Source organism: Microtus pennsylvanicus, chromosome 16 (genome assembly GCF_037038515.1).
Source record: "Microtus pennsylvanicus isolate mMicPen1 chromosome 16, mMicPen1.hap1, whole genome shotgun sequence".
In the NCBI taxonomy this organism is placed as follows: Eukaryota; Metazoa; Chordata; class Mammalia; order Rodentia; family Cricetidae; genus Microtus; species Microtus pennsylvanicus.
This window is the reverse complement of record NC_134594.1, coordinates 16694546-16710370: the sequence shown is the minus strand read 5'-3', so window position 1 is coordinate 16710370 and position 15825 is coordinate 16694546. Positions and strand designations below refer to the sequence as shown.

At 43.5% G+C, this 15825-nt stretch overlaps 2 protein-coding genes across 11 annotated transcripts in view; one reads left to right on the top strand and one right to left on the bottom strand.

Annotated features, from left to right (window-relative positions):
* Abhd18 (abhydrolase domain containing 18) overlaps nt 1-1516 on the bottom strand; it is a 40028-nt gene extending 38512 nt beyond the window's left edge. The window contains exon 1 of one of the 3 annotated variants that reach the window (XM_075950948.1): nt 1351-1516. The gene's annotated coding sequence lies outside the window, so the exon portion shown is untranslated. The remainder of the gene's footprint in view (nt 1-1350) is intronic. The other 2 variants (XM_075950952.1, XM_075950947.1) reach the window with 2 other exon arrangements.
* A 124-nt stretch (nt 1517-1640) lies between these two features.
* Nucleotides 1641-15825, top strand: part of LOC142836586 (major facilitator superfamily domain-containing protein 8-like) — a 28814-nt gene continuing 14629 nt past the window's right edge. For 2 of the 8 annotated variants that reach the window (XM_075950958.1, XM_075950959.1), the window contains exons 1-6: nt 1641-1851; nt 4665-4703; nt 8498-8589; nt 10372-10415; nt 12066-12306; nt 13474-13587. In XM_075950958.1, coding sequence (XP_075807073.1) covers nt 1787-1851; nt 4665-4703; nt 8498-8589; nt 10372-10415; nt 12066-12306; nt 13474-13587 — 595 coding nt within the window. In that variant the 5' untranslated portion in view covers nt 1641-1786. Of the gene's footprint in view, nt 1852-4664; nt 4704-8497; nt 8590-10371; nt 10416-12065; nt 12307-13473; nt 13588-15409; nt 15555-15825 lie in introns of all 8 variants that reach the window. The other 6 variants (XM_075950957.1, XM_075950956.1, XM_075950953.1 and 3 more) reach the window with 5 other exon arrangements.

Genomic DNA, 15825 nt, shown 5'->3' with positions numbered 1-15825 from the left:
AGTCATCACTTGGAGGCCTTAGTGGAAAGAAGCTGGTTCTTCCACTAGCTGTGTGACCATGAGCTAGACGCCTCAACCTCAAAGTGGGAAACTACATTTGGACTAATAAATAGCAACACGTTATTTCAATTGGACAAAAACTGAAAGCTTGTATTGATATTAAGAAATATGAGAAGATAGTCTTATTGGTGTTCTGTTTACAGGAAATCTGGCAGTAAAGAGCACAGGTTTTGCCCTGAGAGGAACTGTTTCTTGAAGTCAAGCCATTGTTGGTTAATTGTGCAACCCTCAGCAACCTACCTATTCCTGCTGCCTTTCGCTTCTGTCTATTGAGACAATCAATCCCTCTCTTCCTTATTGTAGGGATGACAGGTGGGAACTGAATAAGCATTCCTTTAACATGCACAGCACATTCTGCTTGGTGGAAGACTAGTTAACATTTTCTTCTTCCGCTATATATGCGCCTCAAATTGTGTCAGCCTCGGGATTAGCAAAGATAACCGTGACTCAGGAAGCAGTACCATGGTTGAAAAATGCTTCATTTTCAACCCGTCTATACTCTTGTAACCAATCAGAAGAAGCTGCATGTTTTTGTTACTATAAAGGAATCGGCAAGACTGAGAACGAGCAAGTAACTAATAAACCAGAGCTGGGTTCGGGAGCCAAGTAGCAGAAGACACTTTTCAAATTTAGCCGTTCTCAACTGGGATAGGCCTGATTGGCTATACAGGAGAAGATGACAGCAAACGATCAGAGGTGGGGTGATGGCAACCCCACACAAGAGAGAGCTCATATGAGGCAGGACAAACGCTGAGCGCTCACACTAATGAAAACAACTGAGACTGGATCCCAACTCTGTCACCTCCCCACCGGGATTCCAGGTAACTTATCTCGACCTCAGGTCGCGGTAAATTAGAAGTGTTTCTGCTTTACACATCTCCTAGGATAGAGGTGATCCAGTGACATCACATGACAATGTTATCTAGAGCAGGCAAACGTCGTGACACGCAATGATTTCTGGCACTTATTAGCGGACAAGTCCCATGGCAGGAAGTAAACAGCATCTGGTGAATATCTGTGCTCCTGATGGTGAAAGCAGCCGGTGGGCGCTAGGCAGGCTCTGCTGAAGGCATTTGGGCGAAGCTGAGGCTCGAGGGGCCGGGAGCCAGCGACGCAGCAGCAGCTGGCTGCCACCTCAGTCGGGTTCCTCAGACCCCTCAGGTGAGGAGCCAGGGGCCGGCAGGGAAGGACAGGGGCCGCCAATGCCCTCCCTAGGACCAGGACCCGGCTGCGCTCATGCTGCCCCGCACGTACACAGCAGAAGACCGGAGCGCACCGGCTGCTACTTACCGGCCGCTGCAGACGTACACTTGAAGGGGAGTCCGCCGAGGCGCCTGGCACCGCCGCTCTCCGCGCTCTAGGGACCGGACTTTCGCCTCAGCTCAGAAAGCCAAGAGCAGATCTTCCCAGGTACCCAGCAGCCGGCTCGCTGCCAGCCCGGCGGGCAAGAAGGACGAGCGCGGGGCGGGGCTCCCTCAGGACACGCCCCGAGCGGGCGGTTCTGGTCCCGGTCTGCCATTTCCGGCTTGCAACACCATGACCACCGCCGGCCGCGGACCCCTTCAGGCTCCCGCGAGGCCAAGGCTGCACTTTAACCCCCGCACCGCCGGCCCACTTCCGGCACTTCGGCGCGCACGCGCAGTTACGGCCGTGTTTGACAGCTCGGGCCGAGGAGAAGAAGCAGGTGTCGCGAGAGTTGGCGCGCCGCCTGGTGCGGGCTGTCATTATGGCGAGCCTGGGAAGCGAGGCCGAGCGGGAGCCTCTCCTGGGCCCCGGCTCTCCCGGAAGCAGGTGAGCAGGTGGGGTGGGACAGGCTCGGTCCTGTGTGTCCAACAGCCCTGAACCCGGATCCGGCCGCGCATGCGTGGGCCGGGCCGCCGCCCAGGAGCCGCTCCGGACAGGCCCCAGGGTAATAGCGTTCACTTTGGAACAGTGCGGAGCTTTGGACTTGGGAACTAGGGTACCCAGAAAGCCGGGGAAGGGGCTGCTCACTTAGGGGTTGGAGGTCACAGCAGCTTCGCATTGGCTCCAGGCTCCTGTCAGAGTCCTGTTACGAGAGTTCCTGCTTGAGAGCTACTTCGTTTTCTTCTCAAGTTTCGATTTTTCCTGTTTGTGTGTGTACATTATATATACAAATCATATTATAAGCTGCTTCTTTTACAGCAGACCCTGCATTCTGTAGACCCGCTATAGCTGACCACTGTCCATAGTTTGCAAAAGTCACAGTTTGATTCCCTCGTTATGACTGACAGGTTTGCTTCTTTTACTTTACTGCACAAACTTCAATATAGCTAGCGAACAGCCCTTCCTACCCAACAAGATCAGTCAATTATGATTTACTGATCTAATTGGCTTAGGTCCTTCTTTTTCAGTGTCTAGTGCTTCCAACTGACCTACTTTATGAGTTTCAAGAGGGCAGGGGTTGGCACACTTTCTGTAAGTGGCTCCATTAATAAATAGCTTGGGTTTGTTCAGGCCTAAAGACAAAGTCAAGGATAGTGTGGATAGTTGGTCAACAAGAGAAAATCCACAAATCATAATAAATGAGGTAGATTGGTCTGTTGATGAAAGAATTTAGACTTGGGAGTTAGTGTTCTGTCGTCAAACTGGTAACATATTCACCTGCAAATCTTAGTATGCGCTCTCCAGCTACCGACAGGTGTTCTGATTAGGCAAGCATGGTAGCAGGCAAGTGGTGCTTGTCTTGCAGTGCACTCCTTTATAGGACGTTTTTATTTGTTCCGTCTCTCCAGTTCTGTACATCACCAGCCTCGCAGGAAGCAAATCCTGCTTTCTCTGCAGCCCTGAGTCTGGGTGTGCTACTCTTGAGTAGTTGAGTCCAGAGCTGTCCTTTCGCTTGTACAGTGCTGCTGGGCCCCACCCCTCACGTCTGTGATGAAAATACACTGTCCAAAATGTAGCTCTTTGTTCAGTTTTTCCCAAGTGCTCGGTTCACATCAGTGTATTGTGTACTCTTCCTGGATTTTAAGTCACACGTTTGTTATTGGGAGCTGTGGCTCTGGAAATGTTAGACACTGCTGTTTTACTTGGGAGAGAATTCCAGTTGGAAAGTTAATGCTAGAATGTAGCACTGATAGTAGACAGAAAGGAAAAGTTCAACGGATCCCCCTGGAAGTAAGTACAGCTTTTCTTTCTTTTGCTTGTTTGTTTAGAGAGGATCTCATTGTGTAGCCCTGGCAGGCCTAGAACTTGCTCTGTAGACCAGGCTGGCCTCAAACTCAGAAGCCTTCCTGCCTCTGTTTTCTGAGTGCTAGGATTAAAGGTGTGTGCCACCATACCCAGCTATAGTATTTCTTCTTACACCCTGGTAAAGCAGAAGTCTGTAAAAAGTAGTCTCAGCCATGTTTGTGTTATCAAAATTAAAAAGATACAAGAAATGTAGAAGCTGGGTGGTGGTGGCGCAGACCTTTAATCCCACACTTAGGAAGAAGAGGCAGGCGGATATCTGCGAGCTAGAGGCCAGCCTGGTCTACACAGCAAGTTCCAGGACTGTCTCCATAGCTGCTGAGAAACCCTGTCCCCCAAAACAAACAAACAAACAAACACACAAACACAAAAAGAAAGAAATACATGGAAAAGTTGAGGTAACAGCGTAGTGAACACCTAATACCTTTTCATTTAGTCTTTTCCACACCAATCAACTATCTTTTTATACACACTTTTTGCCAACCTGAAGTAAGTTTCAGACATAACAGTGCTTATTCCAAGCACATTTTCAAAGCCTGCCCCTTACACAACTCCATCACTGTTGTACAACTAGAAACACCAGTTCAAGAGTATTATACAATCTATACTCTGTATTCCTTATGTCTGTAGTTGTCCCAATAATATAGTAAACATACACACTCACAAACTGTGTGCACAAGACAATCACTGTTCATATGCTGGTTCTAGTCTCTTTTAAACTCTTTATCGTAGAAGTGTCCCATCACTCAGGAGGCAGAGGCAGGTGCATGTCTGCAAGTCTGAGGCCAGCCTGGTCTACATAGGGGATTCTAGGACAGCCAGGACCATATAGAGACTGTACCAAAACAAAACAAAATGAACGGTCCCTGCACATATCTCTGCTCATGTCACAGTTGACTCCCAGTTTAGGTCAGTGTTCCTGAGGCTCTCACAATTTGGATTCATGAACTGTTTCTTTCTTGATCACAAGACTGTCATATAAGCAATATTGAGAAATGCTAGTATATTCCATCAGAAGTGCAGGCTGCCAGGTCCCCATGATGGGGAATGCCAGCCTTCATCGTTTGTTACAGGGTGAACACTGCAGCTTTCATTAGAAATGTTCATTTCTTTTTCTGAGATTAGAGTTTAGACAGTGGGGGTTACTGTCCTCAAATAGCCCTTCAACCACAACTTGAGCATTTTTTGTTTCATCCACTATATAGAAGGTAGTCATTAAATCCTAACTTTATATTTTCTCACCCCTTCAATTTTTAAGAGATAACATTTTAAGAAGACAGCTAGGGGCTGGAGAGATTGTTTAGCAGTTATGAGCACTTGTTATTCTTGCAGAAGATCCAGGTTTGGTTCCTAGCATCCATATGGCAGCTCGTAACCATCTGTAATTCTGTTTCCAGGGGATCCGTATCTTCGTTCGATCGCCAAGGGCACTGCAAGTACGGCATACATGCATAAAATCAAAAGCAAATTTAATAAGTGAAAAACATGTATTAAAAAATTTGAGGGAGAGTCTTGCTATATATCCCAGGCTGATGTTGACCTTGACATCTTTTCCAGGTCTTTCCCTTTTTTTCCCCCAGAGTCTTGGAGCCCAGGCTGGCCTTTAAGTTATTATATAGTCCAAAATTACCTTGAACTCCTGATCCTCCTGCCTAGTTCTGAATGGTTGAGGCTTAAAGCACCACCACATGTTTTGCCTCAGTTTGTTGAGTGCTGGGATTACAGGCTTGGCAAGGAAATGTGTTTGTGTTTTCTTTTTGAGACACATTTCCACTCTATAGCACAGGCTGCCCTACATTCACTACATAGCCAAGGTTGGCCTTGATCATGTAACTGCCTTCTTACTAGGAAAGTTCTTTTCTCTCTCTCTGTCTCTTTAACTGGAGTTACTTAAACAGTTTTATTGTCTTTCTTCACAAAAGTAATTTACTTCTCGGTTCCTCAGCTGAAAAAGAGCTTAGGGAAATAGTTATTTGAAAGTGTAGATTGTCCTGATACTTCTTATAAAGTGATAAAGTGTTTAATTTATAATCTCCAGAGAATAATAATTGGTCACTAAAAGTATAACACTAACCATGTATTAAATTGATATGAGAGACCATACTCTGGATTCAATAATGCATGCTTTTCCCAGTGTGAAGTTAACCTCAGTGGTATACATTTAATTCAGATATGTTGATTTTTTTTTTTTTCGAGACAGGGTTTCTCTGTGTAACAGTCCTAGCTGACCTGGAACTAGCTCTTGTAGACCAGGCTGGCCTCGAACTCAAGGAGATCACCCTGCCTCTGCGTCCTGAATGATGGGGTTAAAGGAGTGTGCCACCACTACCCAGCTGATATGTTGAGTTTTTAATACAGGCATCTTGAGTTCTGCTATTTTTCAGGTGTTTCACATCACAATTGAAAGGTCTCTGTGTAGGTCAGAATATTATGTTTGTAGTTTTTCAGCACTTTAAATGTTTGAGTAGTGGGGCCTGGAGAGATGGCTCAGTGGGTGTGGGAGCTTGCTTCTGAGCCTGATGACCTTAACTTTGTTTGTTTTTTTTTAAATTTATTTATTATGCATACATATTCTGTCTGCATGTATGCCTGCAGGCCAGAAGAGGGCACCAGACCTCATTGTAGATGGTTGTGAGCCACCATGTGGTTGCTGGGAATTGAACTCAGGACCTTTGGAAGAGCAGGCAATGCTCTTAACCACTGAGCCATCTCTCCAGCCCGACCTTAACTTTGAAAGAGAGAATGACTCCCAGTTTATCCTCTCTGAGCTCCACATGCATGTCACTGTACTCAAACCCATACACATAACACAATAAATAAGATAATGAGTAAATGTAAAAACATGAAATACATGTATGTCAATAATGAATATCCTTGGCAAATAGTAGATCTAAAACATGTTTCTCTTCTTCCTGTTCTCATTTCTAAACACAGCAGATTTGAAAAAAGAAAGCTCTTCACTGGTGATAAATTTGACAGTACCAAGGTCTATTTTATAAAATGCTTTGGACCACAGATACTGTGTTACAGAACTTTACTGAACAGGAGGATTTAGACTCTGGGTCCACAGAACAACAGCAACAAATCAACCAAGCCCTTTCTCCAAAAGAAATCCTCTTGGAGAATAAGTAGGCATTCTGTCTGTACAGTATGTCTTGATTTTTTTGGAAAGAGTAGTGCTCACACAAGGTAAGTTTGCCAACTCTGGAACCTTTGTGATCACTGAATGAGCATATACACTCAGGTATCACCTAACAGAGGTAGGATGTCAATTGATACATTTACTCTTAGTCCTGATAGCAAAGGTCAGTGCTCCAGGAAGCGCCCCATGGGACTGTCTTAGGTGACATCATTCCCGTCATGACAGCTCACAGGAAAAGTAATATGCTGCCATCAACTAGGACATGTCAGAAACATAAGAGTAATTATTGGAAAATGTAGGAATAGGAGCGGCATGGTCCAGCACCCTGGCCACCTGGCTAGCTTTGCCCTGAAATAACAACACACAAATTGTATTCGTTTAAACACTGTTTGGCCCATTAGTTCTAGCCCTTACTGGCTAATTCTGATATCCCAATCAACCCATCTCTAATAAACTTGTGTAGCACCGGTCTTACCGAGAATGGTTCTAGCCTACATCCATCCTGGGTCGGAGCTTCATCGCGTGTGTCTGCCCGGGAGCAGGGAGCATGGTGTCTCTGCTCCAGAGAGCAGAGCTGTGGAGTCTGAGCTCAATTCCTCTTTTTCCCAGCATTCTGTTCTGTTTACTCCTCCCACCTATGTTCTAACCTATGATGGCCAAGCAGTTTCTTTATTGCTTAACCAATGAAATCAACAGATTCATATATGACACTCCCACATCAGGAAAAACCTTATCTTTACTGTACTTACTCATTCATGTGTGTGTGTGCAGATGCGTGTGCCATGATATACCGTGTAGAGGTCGGTCAGCAATTTGGGAAGTCAGTTCTCTCCACCATGTGGGTTCTAGGGAGGGAATTTAGGTCATCAGGCAGGAATCTTTGCCCATGTGACCATTTGTGACAGTAATTAATTTTTAATATATTCCACTTGTGGGAGATGTATTTCTTGTAACTAATTTATGTAACTTTCCTTAAGAAAATTTATGCAATCATCCTATTAGATACACAGAATTCTATTGCGCCAGGTGGTGGCGGCGCACGTCTTTAATACCAGCACTCTGGAAGCAGAGACAGGCGGATCTCTGTTAGTTCGAGGCCAACCTGATCTACCAAGTGTGTTCCAGATCAGCTCTAAATCAACAAAGAAACCCTGTTGATAAATCAAAAAAAAAAAAAAGAGGCTGATGAATGGCTCAGTGGTTAAGAACACTGCCTGCTCTTCTAAAGGTCCTGAGTTTTATTCCCAGCAACCAGATGTGGCTCACAACCATTTGTAATGAGATCTGGTGCCCTCTTTCTGTCTGAAGGCATGCTTGCAGAAAGAATACTGTATACACAATAAATATATGTTTTTTAAAAAGAAAATCCTATTGCATTCAGCAATAGAGAAGTACAGCTGGGGAAATGGTCCAGAGGTTCAAATGCTTGCTGAGGACTAGAGTTTGGATCCCCAGACACTCATGTGCATGTCAGGTGGGTATGATGGCCCCACTTCCCGCATCAGAAGTCAGAAATGGATTCCTGAGCAACCTGGATAGCCAGACTATCAGGATGTCTGCCATCAGGCCTCCACATGGGCACCACGTAAACATAAGTCTTTGAACAATGTTTTACCTCTGTAGACCAGGCTGGCCTCGAACTCACCTGCCTCTGCCTGCCAAGTACTGGGATTAAAGGTGTGTGCCACCACCGCCCAGCTCAGTGTTTTCCTTCTTAAAGGTGTCTTGTGTTTTCCATCCAGTGAAATTTATAATGCTAATTCAGAGGTGCCAATATTAATAAATTATGTCAGTTACATAAGTCTTACCTTTAGAGAAGACAGAGTAAAATTATTAATGCATAAATTCCTGCCCCTAATCACCAGGAAGTCCGCCCTTGTGCATTATCTGCAAGGCTTGGGACTTTCCAGTTCTTGAATCTTTGAAGAGATGTACAGAGTGTCAATATGATTGTATGTGCGTTTCTGCACTAATTCTCTGGCTGAGGTTGATGGTAGAATCCCACACTCAGTTACTCTAACATTTTGGATTTGGAGTTTTGAGATTACGAACACTGAACCTGTAAACCCTCTTCTTCTTTCCACCTAGAGAATGGGACATGGTAGAAACCCAAGAGGTTTACACGAGCAGATGGAGATCTATTAGGATTCTCTACCTCACTATGTTCCTCAGCAGTGTGGGTAAGTGCTGGAAGTTACGCCCACTTCTACAGTTCAGAGTAAAATGTTTTGGCTTTGTGCTAGTTTTAAGATGATTTACTTACCTATTCATTTGTTTCTTTTTGTTTTTAAGAAAGGATTTTTCTGTGTAGCCCATGGCTGTCCTGAAACTTTCTCTGTAGACTAGGCTGGCCGCAGAGATCTGCGTGCCCGTCTCCCAAGTACTAGGAGTAAAGGCGTGCGGGTCTTCCCAGCCCCCCACTGCATCTTGAGTATAGTTGTCCTCCTGTTGCTCTCTCCTATCCCCGTACATGAATTGTATACTTTAAAGGGGTGGGTCATTTGGTACACGAATCATATCTCACTACATTTTTCTTAAGTAAATCAAAGTTTGAAGTTGGTTTGAAACTTGATGCCCCTGCCTCAGCCTCTGGAGTGCTGAGATTACAGACATGGGCCTCTACACCCAGCAGTAAAGCTAAACATTTAAAAATAGACTTTCCATAATTTCTGCCTGGTTTTGCCTAACATATAGATTGAACAAAAGGGCTGGGTTGTGACTGGCTGGTAGAGTAATAGTTATCTCAAGTGCACGAGGCCCTGGGTTTGATCCCCGTCGCTACAGATAAGTGAAAAAAGATAACATTTATCAATAGTGCAGGAGTTTTCTATTGTAGTTCTCATGTGGGTGTAGTAATATGGAGCGGCGGGGCTGCGTCCCCAACCCCCAGCCGCCTGCCCGGCTAGCTTATGCCCCGAAATAATTACACGGAAACTGTATTCTTTTAAACACTGCTTGGCCCTTAGCTCTAGCCCTTACTGGCTAATTCTGATATTCCAATCAACCCATCTCTAACAATCTGTGAGCACCAGTCTTACCGGGAAGATTCTAGCCTAAGTCCATCCTGGGTCGGAGCTTCATAGCGTGCGTCTTCCCTGGAGCAGGTAGCATGGCGTCTCTCCTGTGTCTGCTCTGGAGAGAAGAGCTGTGGAGTCTGACCTCACTTCCTCTTCCTCCCGGCATTCTGTTCTGTTTACTCCTCCCACCTATCTCCTAACCAATGAGAGCCAAGCAGCTTCTTTTATTTTAACCAATGACCTTCCTCCATCATGTGGGGAAACCTATCAGAATCCAGGAATTTGCTTTTATAGTGTGGCCATCTTCAAGTATCTCAGTTCATATTACCTCCCTTGAGATGGTGCTCCCCTTCCTCATCTTTTCTGCAGGGGATCGCCCTTTTATGTACCGGCACAAAATAAAGGCAATGCAGATATCAAAGAATATTTACCAGTTTATTGTTAAACTTACTGAACCAAAGTTCCAGCGTAGCACAGGTAGCGAGGAACAAAAGGGACGAGCCGCCTCTCTGCGCACCCTTTATTGGCCTGGATTCGCCTGAGGCAAACCCCGCCCTCTAAAGGGAGCTGATTTAACCCCTTTACTTTTAGACAGCACAGAGACTAGCACTTCCCCTGACAGCGAGGCCTTTCCCCACGTAAGTCTGCTGGGAAGGTGCATAAGCATTCATTAGTTTCCACTTAAGGCAAGAGAGGTGAGAGACGACAGGCAGATCCTTTGCTCTTGTATCGAGTTGGGATTATGATTACCTTGTGTTTCTAGTTTACATTAGAGTTTATTATCCTTCTGAGAATTAAGATTTCACTGCTTGATAAATTAAGCCTTTGAGTGTGTAACATTTCAGGCTCAGAATATTTTAAAATCTGTGCTATATTTTCAAAAGCTATACTTGTAATAGTGATTAAATTATTATAATACAAATAAACATTTCTGTCTCTTTGCAGGTTTTCCTATTGTGATAATGTCAATCTGGCCATATCTTCAAAAGGTTTGTACATTTAAATCTGTTCTCTTAAGAAATAGTAGAGTCAACTCCAGTGTTGTTAAGCATTGGCTAGAGAGTGTCCTTAATGTTCTGTAGTTTGATCTGTCCCAGAATAATTTAAAATAATTGTTCCTCAAAGGAGGTGTAATTCGTTCATATGCTTATTGTCCAAATGAAAACAGTTACAGCAGAAAGGGTGCTAAGCCAAGAATAGACTCATGCCAGGAGAGAGGCAGGCAGAGTGAAGCTGTGCTCACCTTCTTAACCAGCCATGCTGACATCATCAGCACCTCCCTTCTGAAAGCTGCTCATGTAGACAAAGTGATTTCTCAAAATGTACAATGATATTTCCGAGGACTAACTTTATGATTTTCCTGTGGCATTCATTTGGGCTTTCAGGAGAACTTTATGAGAAGGATAGGAAATAAGGCTGTCTCTTGCTATTCCTGTGAGGTTGGTTTTCAGGTCCTCTCAGAGTATATAGCACAATGTTTGGATGTGCAAGTCCATGAAGAAAGTGATTTATTTGCACGTAAAATGAGCACATTTTCCCGCATGCTGTAATCATCTCTAGATCACCTCTGATGCCTACGACACTGCTAGCATTATGCAGTTGTGAATCTGCTCTATCCTAGAACACTGACCAGAAAGCAGTCTCTTTTCAGTCCAGTTTCTGTTGTTCGTGTGTGAATGTCACGGCTTATACTGTCCTCTTGTTTCTACCAGGTTTTGTCTTAACTCTGATTACTTAGTCTTGAACTCTCTGTATCTCATCAGCTCCCTCCTTGCTTACTGCTTTTCCAGAGATCCATCTGTGTCAGGCTTTGGTGACTCAGGCTCTGCAGGGCCGCACAGTCACCTTTCCCAGCTCCTCTCCAGCCCCTTTCCTTGCCTCCCGTGCTGCTTTCCTTCCTCTCTCCTTCCCCTCTTCCTCCTCCTGGTATTCACCCTGCAAGCCTCTGCTCTCTCATGTCCTCTGGGAACTCTGATTGTCATCACCCAGTCTAGGACAGGTCTTCTGTGTACAGTTGGTCTTTCTCTTTGCGTTTTGAATCCAAAAATTCAAGTAACTGTGGTTTGAAATACTTTTTAAATCACCTGTACTATTTTTCTTGTTATTACTCCCTCAACTGTACTGTGTGGCATCTATCTTTACAGAATATACATTGTAGTAGGTATTATATGTGATCAGAGATGACTTACACCTGTAGAAGGTATTTGTGGTTGCTATGTAAATGTTCTATATGAAGGGCTTGTGTATGCACTCATTCTTGTGTTCTTGGGAGTCCTGAGTCAGTTGTGATGACACCAAGGGATGACTCCACTTCATCTCTGTGTCCCTAGTACTTACCATACAGTGCTATGATATTGAATGTACAGCAATGAACTGCCCCACGGTTATTATCATGTTCCAGGAGTTCTCCACAGAAATACTAACCCCCAAAGGTTCAGCTACTCTGGAATATAGCCTGCATATTTGTTACAAAGCTAAATATAGTTTCCTAACTGATCTAGAAGTCAAGTTCCCAGGTACTTAGTTACCCAGTAGTCTAAAGACTTACATTCACACCAGTCTGCCTTGGGATGTTTGTAGCTGCCAGAAGCTGAAGATTGTCATGTAAGAATTCTTAAAACATTTACTTTTCTCTGCAGATTGATCAGACAGCCGATGCAAGTTTTTTGGGCTGGGTTATTGCTTCATATAGTCTTGGCCAAATGGTAGCTTCACCTCTATTTGGTTTATGGTCTAATTATAGGCCAAGAAAAGAACCTCTTATCGTCTCCATCTTTATTTCGGTGGCAGCCAACTGCCTATATGCATATGTCCACGTGCCAGCTGCTCATAACAAATACTACATGTTGATTGCTCGTGGATTGGTGGGATTTGGAGCAGGTAATTGCGTGTGTGTGTGTGTGTGTCCTATTCTTCCTGCTGTTCATAGCCATGTCTCCCGTGTCTCACATCGCATATACATCTTAGGAAGAGGCAGATGTCTTTCTGTCATTTGCCTTTCTCATGATCCCCCTGTTACCTAAAGGTCCTTTCTTTGATTTCCATCAGTCTAAGACACACATTTATCCAGTGTGCAGTTTTCTCGAGCTTCTTGCCCCTGAATGGATCCTTTTCTGCCTGTTTCCGGTCTTTGCTTGCACTGTTGCACTGCTTCCATCTTTTCTCATCAACTATAGTAATGTTTGCATTAAAAGCAGTAAATGATATTTTTAAAATATTCTGTGGTTTCTAGTAGTGTCTCTACTACACAATAAGTGCTTAATAACAAAAACACCCTTTATTTGTATTGTGTATATGTATGTGTGTCTGTGGAGATATGCATGTGAGAGCAGTGTTCTCAGAGGCCAGAGCACAGCATTGAATCCCCTGGGGCTGGAGTTCCAGGTGCTCGTGAACCGTCTGCTGTGGGTGCTGGGAACTGAGCCCCGGGCTGCTACAAGAGCAGTGTGAATGCTTAACCACTGTGCCCTTTCCAGCCCAAAATTCCTTAGTTACACCTTTAGTGGACTCTTTGTGTTTCTGTCTTCCATTATTCCATGTGTCTGCATGCTGTTTCTAACATAGTCCTTATAGCATAACGCTCTGCTGTTAATGCATGCTGTCTGGTTTTTGATGAGAAAACCTTGGTATTAGAATGTCATTTTAAAACTATCTAAGACCGGGGATATAGGTGGGCTTGTTTTATTTTGATTCCTGTTTTGTTGTGTTGGTTGGTTTTGAGACAGTCTCACTATTTACCTTAGGCTGGCTTAGAACTCACTATGTGGCCTATCCTGGCCTCTGTCTCCCAGTTGTTGGGATTACAGGTATGCACCACTCAGCCTAGTTGAGTTTTTGTACAGTGATACAGTTTTTTTTTTTTTATCAGTGAAAATACTTAGTTCCTTTAGTTACGTGTTTATTCCATGAAAATCTTAGATGCTTTGTAGGATGGCACAGAGGAAGAAGTGACCATGGTATTTATCAGTATTTCTTGCTCTGTGTCAAGCCAGGCAGGTAAGTATTATGGCTGATGGATGATTCCTTTCCTTGTCACGGTCTCTCTAGGAAATGTGGCTGTTGTCCGATCGTACATTGCTGGTGCCACTTCCCTTCAGGAAAGAACAAGTGCCATGGCCAATACGAGCACGTGCCAAGCCTTGGGCTTTATTTTGGGTCCAGGTAGGCAGGCTTTACTTAACTGCTTAAATCTGAGTCGGGAAAACCTTTGAGGTTCAAATTTAAATGTAATCCATATATGAAGCTTTGTGGCCAAAGGGAAAAGGAGAGAAACTTTAGAAGGGATGGAGGGAAGGAGCCACGGAAGTAAGGGGGTTAACATGCGCAAAGTACAGTGATGTTTATGCATAAAAACATAATGGAACACATTTCATGTGTTAACTGAAAAGCATAAAAATAAAACAGTAATTCCCTCAGACTGTGAGCGTGTGTGTGTGTGTTTGTGTGTGTGTGAGAGTGTGATACTGAATACTGAACTCAAGGCTTCGTGCATGCTAGGCAGCACTCTACCACTGAACGATAGCCTTATCCGGGAGGACATTAATGTTTTTAATGCACTAGTATTGCTAGACTGATTGTCCTGACACCAGAGCTCTTGGTTGAATGCTGCTTGCCTCAATTTACAGAGGAGGATCCCACAGTATAGAGAGTCTGTCCAGAGCCACCCGAGAAGGTGGGGAGCTGGAGCTCAGAGCTGACATTTTTCTGGGTGCTTTGTACCCAGTACTGTTGTAAGGGCAGCTTCTGTTTTTATTCTCAGTTGAAGTTAGATCTCAGTTACTGACAGGCCCATGGAAAATCCTCTCAACCAGGATTTGAACTGTTCCATCCAATTTTTACTGCAGACTTAATAGTAAAGTACCACACAAAGAGAAATACTCAAAATACTTTACTTGAAACTGTTATGTTTTCTCTCTTGTAATAAAGCTGGTTAAATTTCTAACTGATTTAGCCAACAAGATTACTCAGTGGGTCTTTGTGCTGATTGCCAAGTGTGGTGGACTGAGTTTGATCCCTGGAGACCACTTTGTGAAAGGAGACATTAAAAGTTGTTCTCTCTAGCCGGGCGGTGGTGGCGCACACCTTTAATCCCAGCACTTGGGAGGCAGAGGCATGCGGATCTCTGTGAGTTCGAGACCAGCCTGGTCTACAAGAGCTAGTTCCAGAAGAGGCGCCAAAAACACAGAGAAACCCTGTCTTGAAAAACAAAAATCAAAACAAAACAAAACAAAAGTTGTTGTCTGGCTTTCACAGGTGCATCCTGGCAGGTGCAAGCCCTCCTGTCCCCTATCAATGTAATTATTAAAGTTTATAATTGATTCATTGAATAAATTGTGTAGATTAACTTCTCTAGATTAGTTATCTCTCATATTTTGTTTTATAAGAAAGTAGATACTGGGGTTTAGAGTGTAGCTCAGTGGTAGGATGGGTACTTAGTAGGCTGAAGGCCCCAGTCCCAAGCACTCTTCCTCCACTGTCAAAAGAGGACACTATATGGGTGGTAAATATGTTAAGAACACACTGTAGATCTATGAAAATGTTAAAGTAAATCCCATTATTATGTAAAATTAGTATATGCTAATAAAAAGGATCAAGAGGAAATGATGCTGAGTTGATTGATCAAATGATATAATCTTTGTGAATGTACATATCTATATCTCATCATTTAATACTCTCCTAAAAGAGCTTTCTTAGATGTTTTTCCTATTTATTCCATTGTGCTTGAAAATTTAATACCTCATATCCATCAGTATACTAATGTTTGAATATATATATACATGTACATATGTACATCTATGGATTATACAAGAAAAGAATAAATTGTCTTTACCAACCAAGAGCCAATTTTCTCACTCCAGTTGAGAACCCTTAGTTCACATAGTGACTTCATATAGACCCTAACAGTTCTGTAGTAAACATTTTTACAGTTTTTAGCTTATGTTTCTCATATCAATACTTACTTGTACACATAATACTTTATTAGTTTTTCAGACTTGCTTTGCACTCATTGGAGAAAACGGTGTAACGTGGGACCCCATTAAGCTGCAGATCAACATATACACAGCACCGGTTTTACTTGTTGCCTTCCTGGGAATTCCAAACTTTATTCTGATTCTCTTTATATTAAGGTAACTACGTAGAAGCAGTAAGATATCTTTGTAAATTCTAAAAGTTAACAAGCTTTCTTACTACTGAAGGATAATTATCCCTATGAAGTGTTTTTGTATTTGTAGCACTGGGCACTGATCCTTAGCAAGCCCTTTACTATGTATCTTCCAGGCCCCTAGCCTCCTTTATAAAGATTCATTTTTATGTTTTTAACGTGTTTTGCCTATATGTATGTATATAAACCACATGCATGCATTCTGCTCAGGAACTAGAATGGAGAATTGGGTCCCC